Below are 19376 nucleotides of genomic sequence, written 5' to 3' on the forward strand. Positions count from 1 at the left end.
AGGGCGCTGGGACGAGGGGGGGTGAAGGTATAAAGGAAAAAAGGAGGAGGGGTAAAAAAAAGTTAATTAATATATATATATATATATATTAATTAAAACACGATTTACTCGCGCGCGGCGACGCGACAAAATGAGTTTCCTCCCTAGGCAAAGTCAACGTTATGGACGCTCCGGTGCAGTCCGTTTCCGGTGCAGTCCGTTTTGTCATCCGGGGTCGCTCGGACGACGTCGTCGACAATTGGGTCAAAAACACGTCAAAATTTAAATTTCACAAAATTTCAACCCGCGATCGATCGTTTCAAAAGGTTAACTCGAACATTCGACAAGTAACAGTGCAAACGAAGCGGATTGTGGCGATCGGACGCGTCGACACTCCGAATTGCGAAGTTTGTGCGCGCGGGAGTGCGAATTGTGCAGAAGGTCACCTTAAGGCTCAAAAGGTCCTATAGAAATCCCTTTTGGGTTTTTCTCATGTTGGTTTCATCCTTCTAAGTGCTAGAAGTTGATACCACACACGCGAAACTCCAGAAGAGGACGGAAGCGGGTTGAATTTCTAGAACAAGGCGGGTCCCATTTTTAAGGTTCTAAGATAGTCGAAGGGAGGTCCCTAAGGCTAGATCCTAAATCCTAAGAGAAAGATTAGACCTCACTAAAAATGAGGTCAACAGAGGATCAAGTAAGATCAAATTTGCAAAGAGAAAGAAAGTGCGTATGGATTTTGAAGAAAGAGGTTTTTTATAAAAAAAAGCTTTGGATGTCAAACAAAGAACCAAAGAAATTTGACAGAGAATTCAACAAAGTGGTTGATTTCAACTTGATGGCTTAGAAGAAAATTTGAAGAGGCTTTGATTGCTTTGACGGCTTCAAGCGACCGACAAAGTATAAAGTTTCGAAACCAAAACGATAACCTGAGTCGCCGTTGGCCAAATCTTAAATTTCAAGAAAGAACTAAGTCACTCAGTCTTTTCTTCTCATGTCGAAATTGCAAAGCTAGAGGAAGCTTTGAAGAAATCACATGCAGATCAAGTCAATTCGACCTCTCAATTTTTCAAAGTTCACCATATTAAGGATTCATAGAATTTGACAAATATAAAGATGATATCAAGGCCAAAAATCAAGGAGGCATTAATTTCTTCAAATTTCTAAAGCATCAATCGAGTCAAGTTCAAGTGAGTCTGCCCCAACTAAAAATTGATAATTTTGATTGGACTTGAGCTATAAGTAAGCTTTAAGTAATCAATTCTGAGTTGTCTTTTACATTTATTCAAACCAATTCTCTTAATTCATAAATTTAAAATTACAAAAATTTGACCTATAATTTAAAATTTATTTTATAAATTCATAAATGGTTTATGTAAATGTGAATATAAGTATACTCGTACTAATTTTTTTCTAAAAGTTAAAACACAAATGTACATGAATGAATCAAATATATATATAATGTGCATATGAATAAAAACATAAAAATATAATCCTTCCATTGGAGAATTATAGAAATTCCAAGTCATTATTGAGAAAAAACTATCATAATCTTGATTCTTTACTTCTGGCGTAACCCTAAGATTTTTAAAGAAATCTCAGAGATTACATAAAAACTTAAGACTTTATTATCTTATTAGTTCAATTAGGCAACCACATCATAATTCTCGAATCATTTCGGGTATCAAAGTTCGCTCACTTCCAATCCCAAATTATTCCATGAGAGACTATGCTAAGTTAGCCCGATAATCACTGGCATAACCAAGATTACGTTGATAATTTATAATACGAAATGAACTCAATCAACTCAAAATTACTTATTGCAGTTTCCTTTGATAAAATTATAGCATAATATCTAAAATTTGTATGACAACAAAAGTTGAAATCAATACATGAATTCATCATAGCATAAGGGAATCTCCTTGCATGCCATTGTACAGCCTATATGCTTGTTCACAATTATCAATGCTAATCCTTTAAATAAGCTCTGTTATAAATTATTGATTAGGATTTAAACAGCTGGATTCTATTAAGATGATCAATACGACACATATAATAATCAGGATAGCCACTACAGCAATAAAAATAATTCTGCATTTTGATAATCCTTTCCCAGATGCTATTGAACAAATTGAAAATATTTAAAATTTTATGGGGAAGCAATGACCTAATGTTTTCCTAATGCTGGTAGGTAAATTATTGACTTTATATGATTTTAAATTATGAACTTGATTCTAAGCCTCAATTTAAATGCAACCATAAAATTGTGCCAGATACACCACCCTATTAAAAAACCCTTTTAAGAAACGTTGAACTGCTAAACATATTTATGAATCATTCTAGTTTGTCTTGCTTAACAAAAAGTGAGGGCCATACATGATCCATAACACGTTTTTAATGCAATTAAGATGATGCAATGACGGACATCATGCATAAGAATTTACAAATCACAAAACAATAATTATACAAGAATTCAATTTATTTAGGTATAGACTAGAAATTAAGTGAAATACAAAATCAAGTGATAATACAATGATTGATTAATCTAAGAAATATTAATAAGAAAATTGAAACACAATAGCATCAAGCAATTGAAATTTAAAACTGCAATTGAAAAATCTAGTCGAATCAAATTTTACCAAAATCAGTAACCATTGCAAAGCCTTAAAAGAAACATTCGAGGAAAAAAAATACACGGAAAGCTATCAACAAAATAAAAAAGATACAAGCCTCATGCCAGTAAAAGAAGATAAATCCGCATATGAGTTTCTTACCACACTTTTGTAGAATTTGAAAGAATTCAAGTCTAGCAAGAACTCGCAAGACTGAAAGTAAAAAGGGCAAAACTTTATTCAATAAAAGAAAAATTACATGCTTCAAGTTTTTAGTTATAGATTTTCACAAGTTTATAAAAATGGGTAGAACAAAATTAGACTATATTACATACAATTAAAACACAGCCCCCCGTAACTTGTACCTGTCACTGCAACAGCCCAGCATAAATATCTTGTTTGTATTTTTCATATTTTGTTAAATATTTGTATTAACTAATTGATGATTTAAAAAAAAAATTATCAGACTTAATGGAGGAAGTAGTGATAAAAGATGCTCTAACTGTTCAAAAACTTCTCAAATATGGGAATGATATGATTATATAATTTTAATAAATTATGTGCATACTGCATACCAATCATAAACTATCAGAGCTAAATGTCATTTCATATTTTGAAGCATTTAGGATAACCATAACTTTTTCTAAATGATGCTCCTACTGGCATCAGCACTGGTTCTACTTTCGATGTAATTCTATTATCCGGTAAAGGCACTTTCGTGGTTATACTAGTTCTTGTTGTTATCTGTCAATGGAGAATTTTGCACATTAGAAAATGCTTAAAAGGACATTGTAATCATTGATTTATATTGCTATCAGTAATATTCTGTCACGCGGAACTTAGTTTGATGAATAAACATAGTTTCTTTGAGCCCAAACAGTTCATACAAGAATCCTTGCAAGAAAGTGTAATGATTCAAATTGTCTGAACATATATGTTATACTCTCTCATAAAGTTGGTCTAGTCATCCAAGATAAGCCATGCCAAGTCAACTGCTAACTTGTGCTAACTCGAATGATAGGACAAGCCATATCATAGACACCTACAGAGTTAAATAAAGAGATACAAGAATAGAAAACAATAAAGAAGACATCAAGAGAAAACATCATCCAAAATGAAACATCACTGCACCACATAATCAAGGAGTTTACCAACATGATGTGCTCAAACACAATGTAGAAAATCCAAGCTTTCGCAAGTCCCTTATAGCAAATAAGTAGTTAATCCATGTGGAATAACAAAGAATATCCATATCCCCCCTCCTCTTTCTCTACCTAGGTGTTTTCTCAACACATGACTTTGTAGCAGGAGCAAGAAAAATTAAAAGTAAAGATTATCTCCAATGATCTAATCCATACCAATTTGTTGATTTTCTGAGAAATCATATTATGTGTTTTACGTTTGTTTGCACTCTCATTCCATAAGCAGATAAATCCATGCCAAGTGTTTTGCATCTGAACAAAACCTTCATAAGCATTAAACCCTATCTTCGACATTTGAAATTGAAGATGTTCATAGATTCCTTCCATATTTTTGGATCATAATGGGAAACAATATTAGATCCAGAATACAAGAAAAAAACAAAATGGTGAAAAATATAACGTAAGATCAGCCTAAAATAAAAGCCACTCAAACATTTGCTGAATGAAAAATTATTAAACTCAAATAACTTCTTAAAGACCTTGAAATAAAAGCTTTAGAAATAAGGCAAGTAGCCTGCACACCAAACTAAAGGAAGAATGAAGAGAAGGTTTTATTGATCATATTGCAAGCATCCAGATCAATATAACAAAGAACCATTAGAAAGTAAATCCAAAATAAAGGGACCCAAGAGTAAGAACAATAAAGGAAACCAAGCTGTTGTAACCAATGCAACAAATCTTGTCGAGTTATCAGATCTAGAGGAAAATCCAGCTTTATCCTTCATGGCAACAAGGAAAAGGAATGCAAAAATATACTAATTTTGGTGAAAAATACATTCATTATTGCAATTTTGCACTTGGGATGCAAGAATATTTTTATTTGGAAACCTCGACTGAAAAATTATATTTATCCATTAACTGACATTCTAAATCTTATTCTTTAGGTTGGACAAGAAGGAAACGGTACTTGGCCACCAGATTAATGTAATACAAAATTTGCCAATCCTGAGAAATTCATAGATTAGTCAACTTACGAAGTATTATTAGAAGTGTGGCCCATAATTTTAAGTGCATAACTGTTAGACAATGAAATATATTACAAGGAGCGGAAAAATTACATGTCTGAAAAGATGAAGAAAAGTCTATCTTCAACAATAATGCTAAAGACAACTTCAACAACCTAAAAGGCTGGTGAAACAATCCAAATCCCCCCTCTTGCGTAAAAGTACAAAAAAGCTAAATTCTTCTAATTAACAAAAATTAACAAAGCAGAAAATGCTTGACTAGCAAGACCAATAAAGAACGATCAAATTAAAACCAAATGTACATACAGAGAAATACGAGTACGAGGACTTACTAATCAACAAAAGCAAAAATTCCCAAAACAAGAAGAAATGTTGCATCAACGATTTTGTGATATTCCGTTCAGACAGAGGTCCAAAATAAAAAGAAGAAGAAGAAGATAACTATCATAATTTAATTGGAGAAAGAACCTCCAATTTTAATATTTACTTATAGAGGCAAATTATTTGATGAGGAGAATTACAATCCGTGAGACTCCAGACAAAATATAAAACTCAATAAAGAAGAGCTACATTGGCTCCACCTGACTAACCTAGCCAATGGTTTAAGCTAACAAAAAGGTAAAACCTAACCAAAGGGAGCCGTATAAACCCAATCAGGTTGCATGGATAAATTGAGCTACTTTAAAAGTTATATGAAGAAGATTAAAAGAAGGCTATAATAACAACATTAAGATGGCTGGCTTAAAATGCCACATCATCAAGAAGTTCAAAAACATGACGTGATTATAGCCTTCTTGTCCTTAATATCCTAATCTAAGATTACGGAAGATCAACATGAAATCATTCCGTTAATGTTGGACCAATTAGGGACATATTGAGTGATTTAGCCTAAACTTAGTGGTTCCGACTTATTTTCCGGGGCATTAAATACTCAGTCATCATAAAAGATTAGTTCCACTTTCAATCTCAGAAACAAAAGTCTAAAAATTCTTAAGTCACATAAATTTATAAGAATGGTCTCTCTTCATAGAAAAAAGAGCTAATAAGTTTTGATGAGAATTTAGTTCAAAAAGATAAAATAACTTTCTAGCTAACTTATCATTCCACTAAACTATTTTTTCTATCTACATTAAGGAAACCAAATTATAAACTCCTACAAAGAAATCATTACACTTCCTTTGAAAGTTCGCCTCACCTACCTTCATAACCCATGCTCCACTATAAGGGTAAAATCTTAAAACTAGAAGAAATCTAATTTGGTTTCTACCAAGTAAACAGAAACTTTAATTCATTTAAAGCTTATTTTCAAATTTTCAAGCTATATTTAAAAGTAAATGGATAAGTATATCATTTTCTCATGCAAGTATGGATTAACTACACTTTGGTCTTCCTCTAATATCAGGATAAACCATCCACTTGAGAACTTAGAGCATATCAAAGCACCTTCCTTCTATTGCACAGAAATAGGAAAAAGTACCAACCTTATTTGAGTTAGGCTTTTCAATACTTCTCCCTCTTGAGATACTTTTTCATTTTAAAATAAACTTGTTCAGAATTTGAATCCTTTAAAACAAATCTATCCTAGTGAAGCAAAAACGAAAAGAAAACAATAATAAATAATTAAATAAAAAGATCATAGATTGAAATAAATGAAAAGGTAATAAGATATAAAAGAAAAACACAACACATATAATAATGAAAAAACAATTCCAAGAAATGTGATATCAATGGACTCTACCCCCTCCCACTCCAAATCCTTCAATTTTCCTGTTGTGCTGCATCAAAGAATATTTTTTTTTATAAGGAAATATGAAATTCTTATTCTAATATCCCAGGGAAAACCATTTTCAATGAATTATAAATGTTTAACGAGGATGGTATGACTCATGAAGATCAAGGTACACACCAGTAGAGCAAGCATTACTGAACTCCTACTCCATCATCATCCATGTCAGCAATAATGTAAAATTAAATCCCCAAAAAGTGAAAAAGCAAAGCAAATGTTTGAGCAGATTAAAGGGTAGTTTTAACCTTTTACTTTTAGTTCATAAGCTTGTCGATCACGCATCATCAAAGCAGCAGCTTCTCCATTCAATGGATCTGAAGGATTGGGATACAAGAGAAGTTGTGGAAGGAAGACCTCGAAGACATTCAAAAGATCTGGAAGGGAGTATATATGTTGCCAATAAATGCAGTATTTTAAATTCACAAGGCGTAATTAACATTCAGCAGTAGATAAAAAAGATGAAGGAGATGAGTTCACTGACCAAACATAGGACTCCAAGTCTGGTTGATAACATCCAAGCAAACTGAGCCAGACCTGATATTAGATTTGTATTGGATTAAGGAAAAACATATTAAAGGCTTTAATTACACAGCAATACTTTGCATATATACCACCACACCAAACAGAGATAAAAAAAACCTCACATTTCATCAACATTTGGATGATACATCTTAGTAACAAAACCAATGGACGGAGATTTGTAAGGATAAGCGTCGGGAAGTTCTACTCTGACCTTCCACACTCCTCCTTGATAAAGACCTGATAAGTTTCACAAATTCTCAGAAAATTACAAAAACTCCTCTTCAGCAAAATCGAAATCCAACACTAATGTTGTTAAAATGCATCCTCCAATATCCTATAAGAAACACTAGATGAAAATTACATCAAAATTTGAAACTATTACATCTCCAAAAACAAAATTGGGACTTCTAACCACCAATTTCAAATCAAACGAACCAAATCAGGCATCACAACGATGCAATCAACAGAAAAATAAGTTTAAAAAAATTAAAAAAACCTATTAAATGAAATCGGAGGAAAAAAGCCGGAACATGGCTTAATTTCTCCTTGTTCCGCATCAACTTGCCACCAAGAAGGACCACCCAAAAATAATAATAATAATAAACGCTCACATACTGTCATTTGGCCCGTGAAATTCTACGTAAAATTCCTGCATCCCGTCGTTTATCGTCTCCACCTTATAATCTCTCATCATCCTTCCCTCCCCCCAAAAAAAAAAAAAAAAAAAAAAACCAAAAACAAAAATCAGTAAATCGGATTACAAAAGCGATAATGGAGATCGGAAATAAACGGAACAGATCTCGGAGATTCACAGTTTCATGAAGTCCATCTCCCGCCGCTTGCTCGGAGAAGACATCGGACCTTCTTCCAAGCAAAGAATGCTGCGAAGAGAGGAGCGGAAGATTGATGCGAGGGGAAGGAGGCGGAGAGGGAGACGGAGAGGACAATTCTAATAAAATAATCAGTAATAATATTCGCAAGCCGTATCTATCTCGCACACTCTTTGTTTCGTCGCGACTGAAAAGATTCCCCGCTTTCTTCTCGCTATTTGCCATTCAATTTTACATATTAATACCTAATTTCAATTTTCTTATACATGTCATTTTTTACGTAAAATATAATTGCATTTATATACATATAACAAATCCTTTTATATATATATATATATATAGACCCTAAACTTTAATATGAAATTTAAATATGTAACATCACGTCAAAAATATCACTTTTATTCATTTTTTAAGTCAAAAGTAGCTTTTATGATAAATTTCCAGCATTATAACGTTCTAAATGTAATATAATGTTTCGAAAACATGATATGCGTCAAATGCAGGGTTTTTGAAGTAAGGATAACCGAATGATAGTGCTCGATCGATCAAAGTATGATCGGTCGGTTAAATCAGATTGGATCGGGCGTTTGAACCGTGAACCGGTCATTCAACCATTTCGGTCCAAGCTCAAAATCATTTCCGCACAAAACTATGATTGGATATGTTATAATCAGTGATGTTTTTAAAGAACTGGCCACTTCGCATATTATTCAATTTTAATTTTTTTATTTTATTTTGAGCATTTGGTCAGAAATAAGATCTTCAAATTAATAAAAGAAAAAATAATCATGTCTTTAACTTTTTATTTTGGATATTATTCACGTATTCAAATTTTATGTTTTTAATAAATTTTTTTTTTGTATTGAATCGGTAAAAATGATATTAATATATTTTTATTGTGTCATTTAAATTATATTAAAATAATTTAAATATTTATTATGTCATTTGGTTTAACCTTCGGTTCAACCCGAATTGAATCATTGAACTTTAAATATTTAATTCTTTTGGTTTGATGTTCGATCCGTTCTTCACAACCATTGATTGAAGGTATGCGCAAAACGTCTCATAAACTGGCCAATCAGAGGTTAACCAATAAGAAGACGACCTGCGAAAGACCAATCTATTGAGAGTCGGCCAACCTAACTTCAATCGATCAAAAAGCAACTAGCAAAGGTATAAATGTTATTTTCACAATAATTATAAACCCCTATGAATAAAGGGGCATTAAATACAAGGTTTAGTTGTTGAAACCTGGACCCTAAACCCTAAGCCAGGGACAAAATTGAGTAATTAGGGGGTATGTATATGTAAATGCTCAATTTATATTTTTATTTAGACACCTCAAGAGTAATTGCGACTGGACGCGTGGCTAAAACTTTCTGAGAAAAGTCCGCTTTCACCTACTTCAATCATTTTTGTTAAAAGATTAAAACCATTTCTATATGCCGTTTTACTTCAAATATAAATATACACTTAGGGTCCGTTTTGGTACTGTTTGGTTCATGCGTCTCGTCAGTTTATCCGAAATTGCGTTTGGGTTTTCACACTAAATGCAGGCCATGAGTCGACTTCCGCAGCCGGCCCGCAGACTGCGTTTCAGAATAAGCAGCTTATCCTGAAACGCACGAGTTGCCCCAAACTGACCCCTTACTTTTGGATCTTAAATAAGAAGCTTTTAGTAAGATAAAAAAAATTTAAGATATTATTTTATACTTTAAATAGAATAGATGATGAAATTTATTAGTATTTTACAAGTAGTAATTAGAATGAAAAATATTGGGAAAATATATAGTTGTTGAATCCACAAATGTCTGTCTGGGAAACATACCAAGGATCGAAACATTTTATTCGGAAGTGTTTAAGAGGGAGTGAGAGAGAGCATGCTAAAGATAGAGAGAGAACAATAGTAGACTTACAAAATGTATCCTTTCATAATATTAACTCCTATTTATAGGTCAGGCTCTAAATTATAAATGTACCTAACCAACCCATATTAACCTTTGAGGGGAGACTTTTTGGTTATGTGTATAATAAAGCCAAGGGCCTATTAGATCGATGAGGATGAGGCTGACGATCGTCTGTTAAGCCTTGATCCGATCCATATATGGTCCAAAAAAGTATTGTCCATCGATCATCCCAAAGGTTGATTGCTGCCCTACGAGATTTCCATTTGGTGCATTTTGTCAATCGTTTGAGTAAACTACTTCATTTGCTACTACTCATCTGGAAACGATCGCCAAAAACTATGCTAGATCATTCGCTTCTTCTTCTCGAGATTATTACTTTCTTAAAATTTATGTGATTGAAAGTCATCCAATTATTTTTAATGATAAATATATTTATAATAATAACAACTTTAAAAAAAATTATTTTTCATAAATTGGTGGGTGGGTTGTCTCAAAGTGCGTTAATGCACTAATTTGGTGACCATCCAACTACAACACTCAACCCAAATTGGTTCACAACACATTATCATACATACATAGCACATAATTCCGACACCCTTTTTTTTACATTTATACTGCTGATATCTTTAATTTCACATGACAACATCACTATTTCAACTTTTAAAAATGTTATAATTGAATATGTAAATACATAAAAAATTGAGTGGAATGTATGTAAATGTTCCTTCTTTTCTATCATAAGAACAGTATGAGGCCATGTTCCCTAATGCGTAAGATCCAACTCATAAAAACTAGTTAGCCAAACCTAAATTAGGACTTCTTAAACACAATTTTACACATTTAACCCTAAAAATAAAATCAAATTACGATTTTTTGCTCCCATCATAAATACTGCAAAGATTGAATCCACACTGTTGAGCAGTTCAAGATAACAGTAATCAGCACTTCATTATTATAAATTCTTTAATTACATTGAAGACAAATATTTCATAAAACTATTTTACAGATTGCTACCACACTTCTACTTGACTATAACTTTACTTATTTTCAGATATAATAGAGAAAGGAAGCTCTAAATAAATTATAATCTGCCATTTTTTTTCAATAACAAGTCCATAATCCATTTTTTTAACATAATAATTTATTGTTAATGAGACTAATTAAGCTTATGCAATAACAAGCTCTTCTCACTAGCTCGCGGGGTTTGCCTCCCCGCCCCACAATTGTACGCGTTTTAAAGCTTGTGCGGCCTGCAATTTGTACATTTTGGCAATAGAGAGAAAATAGTTAGTGACAGTAATAAATAAATCGAATAATTAAAGGGGCATTTAAATATCTAACACTTGAACTTTACTTTTTTTACATTTATACCACTGAGTGTTCAAGTGAAATACACCTTTTTAGGAAAGGTGGTATGGATGTAAAAGTTGGAAATTTTGGATGTTAGATATGTAAATAGATAAGAGTTTCAGGAGTACTGATGCATCAGTACTCCTGAAACTCTTATCTATTTACCAGTAGTACTGATTCATCAGTTCTCCAATGAGGGGGTGCCACGTAGGCACCACGGTGGGACCATTGCTTACGTGGCACCCCCTCATTGGAGTACTGATGCATCAGTACTCCTGAGGTAATATTTTTTCATGTAAAACTTCCATATAAATATAAAAGCTGATACCTCCTCCTTCCAGTTTGTCTTCCAAACAACGAACAGCAGGATTAAAGTCTGCAGAGCGCTGCCACAAAGCATGCCGACCCAAATGCCCTGTCAGAATTGGCCATCAGAAAGTAAGAGGGCTAAATTTTTGTTTACAAACATACCACACAATATTTACATGCGCTAAGCACCCAAATTTTTAATATCACATCAAAAATAACAGTCACCTACTTTCGAAAAATGAAGTACACATTTTCAAGCATAAGGTTTTATGCAAGGTAATATAAATATGAATATGAAATTTTAGGTGTTAGATGAATAAATACATATGAATTGTGTGGTATGTATGTAAATTTCCCAGGTTAATTTAAGTATAATGTTTTATATTATACATAGTTACATATTTTTTTCTTATATTTCAAAAACAAAGTCAACTCCAGAGTCTCTCTCACTGGATATACCAATGTGTTCTTGATATTTATTGTATTAGTTTGTGATCTGAATGTATTCAATTAAGTTTAGCAAATTAACAAATATATCTATATATATATATATATATATATATATAAACAATTCATGTTAGGAGTTGAAATTCAGTACTGTGAAATTCTGCAGCTTTAATTTAATTTATTTATCGATGATGAGAGCTTGAATTTGCAAATTAGGACCTGGTTTCTTTTTTACTAAATTGAGCTTAAATATTATTGTTGTGATATAGTGCAATCGGATAAGTATTAATATAATAGAAAATAGTTAAAACCTTAAATAATGCTACACAGACTCAATGCATTGGATTTATTAAGGTGAATCCAAACAATTAGAATACAAGAAGTGCTAATAATGATGATTGTGATAGGATTCGAAATTTGATAGGATGCGGATCCGAAAACGGCGAACAAATAGTGATGAAATTGCAATGGATAGGTAGAAAAAACTCAAACGATGACTACTTTTACGAAACTCAAAAGAAAATAAATAAGATATAATAATGATCTATTTTGCGAGACATAGATCGTCTCTCCACAAATGCTCGACGTCGTAAGGAACATCACAAAACGAGAAAGAAAACTGTAGCCAAAACAAAACATAAAGCAAATCCTAGGTTATTAGCTCTAATAAACGCCTTCAAACTTTCCCCACAAAGCTCCTTGAATTTATCCTCCTTGCATGTGTGATTACAGACTTCGGAGGCCCCTCCTTTTCGCTGGATCCTTCTATTGTTGTTTCCCACTGTGCCACGCCTTCCTGCAGAGTCGTTAGGCTCTTCGATCGTTTGGACCGGCCAGTCAGATAAATCTTGACTGGTCCCGCTTGTGTCGGTTTAATACCCGACGTAAACATTATTTCCCTCAAAAAAAAAAAAAAAAACACCTTGTCCGCAAGGTTGAATAATGAAACGTGTCTTTAGATCACCTCAAAAGGTTCCCACAGTGCTTAATACTCTGGCAGACCATTTCACTTAGTAGGTATTTCCTTTGCTTCTGCCCCTCCTCGACGCACTCTTTCGACCCTAAGGGTTCTAGTATTACCTCCAGGTCCTCTGTCATCAACGGAGGTAGTTACGACGATGGTGTATGTTTTCTGATGGCATGTCTCAGTGTGAAACATGGAAGACTAGATGTAGTGTTGATTATGGTGGTAACCTCAAACAGTAGGCCACTGCTCTGATGTGTTTCGTCACCTCGTACGGTCCAAAATATCGTGGTGAAAGTATCTCACTCCTTCTCTTGGCTAATGTGTTCTACCAGTTGGACCTCAACTTCAAACTATATCCCCCGGAAAGAACTACACATCTCTCCTATGTCCATCTACGTTCCTCTTCATGATCTGTTGAGTTCTCCGTAGATGAGCCTTGAGCTCCGCCAATATTCTATCTCCCTCCTCTAAGCACTGATCGTCATTGGGCATCTGTGTAGTTTTATGCCCATATTGTATAAGGTGAGGTGGATACCACCCATACAAAATCTTGAAAGGGGTGGCTTGTGTTACAATATGATATGAAGTTTTATACCAGTATTCGGTCCACGTAATCCACTTTGCCCAAAACTTTCTGATACAAAACAACACAGGTATACACTCCTGTTGATCACCTCCGTCTGGCCATCGGTCTAAGGATGATAAGATGTGCTGTTGTTGAGGATTGTTCCTTGCAACTTGAACAACTCTTTCCAAAATTGGTCGAGGGATACCTCCCTGTATGATATAAACGATTTCAATATTTCATACAAACGGACCACTTCCCGTATGAACACCGTAACGACTAAGATCGTAATGTAGGGGTGTCGTAATGGAATGAAATCTGCATACTTGCTCAGGGTTGTAACAACCCTTCCATAAAATTCATTGTCACCTCTTCCCAAACCTTCTCCAGTAATGTTAAGGGTTGTCACAACCCAATTGATGTTATGGTCAAGTATTTGTGTCGCTGACACACATTGCTCCGTGTCACCATGTCTTCAACGTCTCTGCGCATTTCCACCCAATAAAACATTGTCAATAGACGAATGTATGTCGTTGCAACCTGAAATGCCCCCCGATTGCACCATCGTGAAACTCCATAAATATTCTGGGGATGTATTCTGATGCCCTTGGTAATATGAACCGCCTTTGGTAGAGTAGTGGTTGTCCCCTCAAATCATATCTCGAATGAATGCTTGGATCCTACAACAACTTTACCCATATTTTCCTCAGCCCTTCATCTTGCTCGCTTTCCCGCCTCAGGCTTTCCAATCTATAAGACCAAGGATACTAATAAGGCCATCTGCTAGGGCTCCTCCATCATTCTTGACAAGGCATCTACGGCTTTATTCTCCAATCTTGACAATTACAGAATCTCAAAATCATATCCCAACAACTAGGATAGGCACCTTCGATGCTTCTCAGTCACCATCCTTAGCTCCAACAAGTACTTCAAGCTCCTCTGATCTGTCTTGAAAATAAAATATCGTCCCAAAAGGTAGGATCGCCACTTCTAATACCCAAGACAATAGTCATCAACTCCTGCTGGTACACCGACTTGAGCCTCGCTCTAGTGGTGAGTACCTAGCTGAAGTAAGCAATTAGTCGCTAGCTTTGCATGAGCACTGCTCCCAATCCGTAACTTGACACATTTGTCTCTACAACAAATAGTCTACTAAAACCTAAAAGTGCTAATACCGGTACACTGCCATAACCCTTATCGGATGTTTGAAGGCCTATGTTGTGGCTTTCACATGCTTGAAGTGGTCTTTCTTTAGCTGTTTTGTCAGTGGTCATGCTATTGTGTTGTACTCCTTCACAAATTTTTGGTAGTATTTGGTGAGACCTAGGAATCCCCTCTAACTCCATCAAGTTGTTGGATAAAAAACCAGTCCATCTTTTAGCCTCAATCTTGGACTGTCTGCTGCACATTAAAAAATTCATCCTAGTCACCACGCGCCCAAGGTACACCAAATGTAGTTGTACATAGATTCTTCAAATTGACATACAACCGATGCTCTCTCAACTTTTCTAGAACTGTCCTCAGGTGCTCCACATGCTCTGTCTCTGTACGACTGTAGAACATAATGTCATCGAATAAGACCAGGATGAATTATCAAGTGTGAGGCTAAAAGAAACTATTCATAAGGGACTAAAATGTGGCCAGAGCATTAGTGAGGCCAAACGACATTACCAAAAAATTATAATATCCTTCATGTGCCCTGAACGTTGTCTTGTGCATACTAATCTGGAGGTATCCTGAATAAAGATTGATTTTTGGAAGAAGACTACTTCAAAAAGCTCATCTAGCAACTCATCAATCAAAAAAACAGAAAAATTATCTAATACTGTCTCCTTGTTCAAAGCTCGGTAGTCCATGCAGAACCTCCAATACCATCTTTTTTCTTCACCAACAAGACTGAACTGGAGAAGGGTTCACACTGGGTCTGATAATCTCAACCTCAAGCATCTTTCTGATCAACTTATTTATCTCATCCTTGTGAATCTGAGAATACCGGTATGGTTTGACATTGATAAGGGGCACAACCTCATTTAATGTATTAGCGTGCTCGTGCTCGTATTGACTTGACCATGGTTTTGAGTGAAACCATGATTTTGTATAAGCTAGCATCTCCTTTCAGTATCACCTTCTTACCCTCCACTTACAACTTCATCGTCAGAGATTTTCAGTCCACCTTCATCTCCCCAAGCGTCAGTAGCCACTTTATCCCAAGAATCACATCTGTGCTACCCCAGTCCAAAGGAATGAAGTCCTCCACCACCTGAAGGTCATGTAGTGTCAGAACAAAACTTTTACAAATTCCATGACTTTTCTACACCTTCCTTATCCAGACGCCAAAGCTCTCTTTAGCCATCAACTCCTATCCTAACTGATCCACAACCTGATTTGAGATAAAATTATACGTTGCCCCACAATCCACCAATACCACAATCGGTTGTTCCCCGATCCGCCCCCTCACTTGCATGGTGTGATTCGGAGTAAATCTCACCACTTAATTAAGGAAAACCTCCGCTACATCTAAGTGCAGATGCTCCTACTCCACCCCATCTTTCTCTGATTCCTCACCCTTTATCTCCTTCTCTTGAACTAAAAGGATCTGAAGTGCGCATTCCTTGCAATGGTGGTTTGGGGCATACTTCTTCTCACAACAGTAACATAATCTTTTTGCTCTTTAATCCTGCACTTTTGCATTAGTAAGGCACTTGAAATTGCCCTCGAGACAAGTCCCCATATTCTTCTTTCGACGTCTCCTTATGAAATGACATCGTTATAGTCCTCAATGTCGTGGCTGTCGAGACACACTTGTAGAATCCTCCTGTGTTGTCGTCATTGTTGGTCTTGTTCACTTGTTTCTTGCCTTTCATTATCTGGGCGAGCTCCATCATTTCTCTCAATCCGCGCGGTCTCAATGATCAGATGGTCGCTCGGATGTCGGGCTTTATATCTTTCAAAAAGTTCCCCTCCAAGGTGTTGTTGAAATACCCCTCAACCGCTTCATCGAACTTCTCCTTGCATTCTATGACCATCCCCTCCTGAGTCAGACCATAAAATTGCTCGTGTAAGTCTCCTTCCCGAATGACTCGAAAAAGCTCCAACAGGCAATTCCTTAAATTCCTCCCTTGAATGTATCAAATACCTTGTCTCTATCCACTAAAACAATTGTTGTGAGATATGTACTCTCTTGCATAAAAAATGAAACGCAAAGAACACAAGCAAACACAGATCGTTTACGTGGTTCGATCCATCGTTTACGTGGTTCGATCCAGTCGATCCAACTGGATCTACGTCCACGGAAGGGAATCAATCAAATAGTTCACTAAGACAAAAGAAATGGAGAATATATAGCTTATACATAGAGATGAGCCCTCATCTTCTATCTATGACCTCCCTCTCAAGCGACACCTTGATACAAGGCCTCAAGATGCTCTCCTCCTCTCTAGCTCTCTAGTTATTCTCTCCTCCTTTGTGGTAGCTTAAGATCTATTTCATTGCTCTCCTAAGCCTCGCACCCTCTCTATTTATAGAAGCAAAAGAGTGGTAGGTGGGAAGTGAGTGGTAGATGGGAGGTAGGTGAGCGGTATGTGAGATGTGGTAGGTGAGCGGTACCACATTACAAAATTGCCCTTTTACCTTAGTTCATTAATTGGGGGTCAAAATAACAATTCTCCACCTTGACCCTCAATTGAGAAGCTTCGAAGTAAAGATTCCCTCCACCTGGCCCCTGAGAGGGCCTCAGCCCTTGGTGAAGTTTACTAAGTCCAGACAGTGTCTAAACTTAGCTGTCGGTAGCACCTTAGTGAGCATATCAGCAGGATTTTCTTCAGTAGGTATCTGCTCCATTAGTATTGAACCCTTGGCGACGACATCCCTCACAAAATGAAGCTTTATATCTATATGCTTAGATCGTTCATGAAATACCTGATTTCTGGTTATGTGAATGGTGTTTTGGTTGTCGCAAAACACCGTTATCACTTTTTGATGTATCCCAAGCTCCTCAACCATGCCCTTTAGCCACATAGCTTCCTTGATTGCTTCAGTCACAGCGATGTATTCGGCCTCTATTGTTGAGAGGGTCACAACGGATTGGAGATTAGACTTCCAACTAACTGCGGTACCGAAGACAGTGAAAATGAATCCGGTCAGTGACTTTCTGGTGTCAATGCTTCCTGCATAATCGGAGTCCACATAACCAACTACCTTTTCTTCTTTGTCTTCCTGCCTTTTAAAGAGTAGACCCAAGTCTGTAGTGCCTCTCAGGTACCTCAGGATCCATTTTAGTGCTTCCCAGTGAACATATCCTGGGTTTGCCATGAACCTGCTTACAATGCTGACGGCGTAGGCCAAATCTGGTTTGCTGCAGATCAACCCATACATGATGCTACCAACCCCGCTGGCACAAGAGACACCTTCTATGTACCTTTTCTCATCTTCAGTCTTTGGTTTCAAATTCCATCCCTTGCCTCATTGCATTTTGATTATTTTCTTTTTTTTAACCTCTGCTTTTATGGAATTAAGAGATTGCAGGCTGCTTGTTTTGGCCCTTGGTTTGTCCAACTCTCTTTAAGAATTAAATTTGTTTATCTTTCGGCATCCCTAGGATCTTTGTAGCAGGTCCTAGACCTAGGTCCTTCATGTCAAATTCAGAATTTAGCATACCTTTGATCTTCTGGATTTCCTCCTTGCTTCTGCTGGCTACTAACATATCATCCACATAAAGAAGCAAGTAGGTACTTATTTCACCGTCTTGCCACTTCGTGTTCACGCAACTGTCGTAGCTGCATCTGACAAATCCGATCTTTAACATGAACTCATCAAATCGTTTGTACCATTGTCTGGGGCTTTGTTTCAGTCCATACAAAACTTTCTTCAGCAAGCAAACTTTGTCCTTTGTCTCGGGTGTGCAGTACCCATCTGGCTGATCCATGTAGATGGTTTCTTCAAGCTCTCCATGCAGGAACGCAGTCTTAACATCTAGCTGCTCTAATTCCAAATTGAATTGAACCGCTAGTTCTAAGACTTCCTAATGGAGCAGTGTTTCACGACGGGCGAGAAGATTTCGTTGAAGTCGATTCCTTCTACCTGAGTGAATCCCTTTGCAACGAGTCTGACTTTGTACCTGATCCTCTCAATACCCGGCGTGTCTTCCTTCTTCTTAAAGGTCCACTTACAACCAACCATTCGTTTGTTCTTTGGTCAATCCACAAGTTCCCAGGTTTTGTTTTTCATTAGAGAAGTCATTTCATTGCCTCTTCCCACCTGAGTCTTTCCTTGCTCTTTAGGGCTTCCTTGTAGTTGCTCGGTTCTGCTTCTTCTATCTCTTCGGCAACACTTAAAGCATATGAGATCATATCTGCATGGTCGTATCTATCTGGCGGTCTGATAGTTCTTCTTTGTCTGTCCCTTATCAAGTTGTAGTCATCGGATCTTCTTCCTGGCTCAATCACTTGCTGCTCCTTTGTCACTTCATCCTGATCGGTCACAACAGTCCTTTGATCTGTCAAAGTTCGTTGTTGTTGCAGCTCCATCTCAATTGAAGAATCCTTCTTGGTGATAATGTTTTTGGCAACATGGCTATACAGAATCGCCATTTTAGACTCATCGAATGTCACATCTCTATTGATGATGCATTTCTGTTGATCTAGGCACCAGAGTTTGTAGCCCTTAGTTCTAGGTGGGTATCTAATGAAAATGCACTTCAGGGCTCTTGCTTCCAGCTTATCCTGTCTAACAAGAGCATATGCAGTACATCCAAAAAACTTTTAGATTATCATAGTTACCTGGTTTCCCGTACCACATCTCCGAAAGTGTCTTCATATCGATGGCAGTTGATGGGCATCTGTTGATAAGGTAGCAGGCGGTTGACACGGCTTCACCCCAGAAACTTTTGGGTAGACCTACATTTAGCAGCATGCACCTCACTCTCTCTAGGAGAGTC

General features: G+C 36.3%; 2 protein-coding genes across 4 annotated transcripts in view; both read right to left on the reverse strand.

Annotated features, from left to right (window-relative positions):
* The window catches only part of LOC110025143 (ubiquitin-conjugating enzyme E2 4-like), an 18976-nt gene extending 10934 nt beyond the window's left edge, over nt 1-8042 (reverse strand). The window contains exons 1-5 of one of the 2 annotated variants that reach the window (XM_020725434.1): nt 7879-8042; nt 7682-7768; nt 7189-7303; nt 7026-7078; nt 6790-6918 (exon numbers count right to left, since the gene is read on the reverse strand). In XM_020725434.1, coding sequence (XP_020581093.1) covers nt 6790-6918; nt 7026-7078; nt 7189-7303; nt 7682-7760 — 376 coding nt within the window. In that variant the 5' untranslated portion in view covers nt 7761-7768; nt 7879-8042. The remainder of the gene's footprint in view (nt 1-6789; nt 6919-7025; nt 7079-7188; nt 7304-7681; nt 7769-7878) is intronic. The other variant, XM_020725433.1, reaches the window with a different exon arrangement.
* A 2777-nt stretch (nt 8043-10819) lies between these two features.
* The window catches only part of LOC110025154 (protein DETOXIFICATION 35-like), a 30015-nt gene continuing 21458 nt past the window's right edge, over nt 10820-19376 (reverse strand). For both annotated transcript variants that reach the window (XM_020725453.1, XM_020725454.1), the window contains exons 6-7: nt 11482-11568; nt 10820-11053 (exon numbers count right to left, since the gene is read on the reverse strand). In XM_020725453.1, the coding sequence (XP_020581112.1) occupies nt 10994-11053; nt 11482-11568 (147 nt within the window). In that variant the 3' untranslated portion in view covers nt 10820-10993. The remainder of the gene's footprint in view (nt 11054-11481; nt 11569-19376) is intronic.

The sequence above is a fragment of the Phalaenopsis equestris genome, unplaced genomic scaffold (genome assembly GCF_001263595.1).
Source record: "Phalaenopsis equestris unplaced genomic scaffold, ASM126359v1 Scaffold000291, whole genome shotgun sequence".
NCBI classification, from domain to species: Eukaryota; Viridiplantae; Streptophyta; class Magnoliopsida; order Asparagales; family Orchidaceae; genus Phalaenopsis; species Phalaenopsis equestris.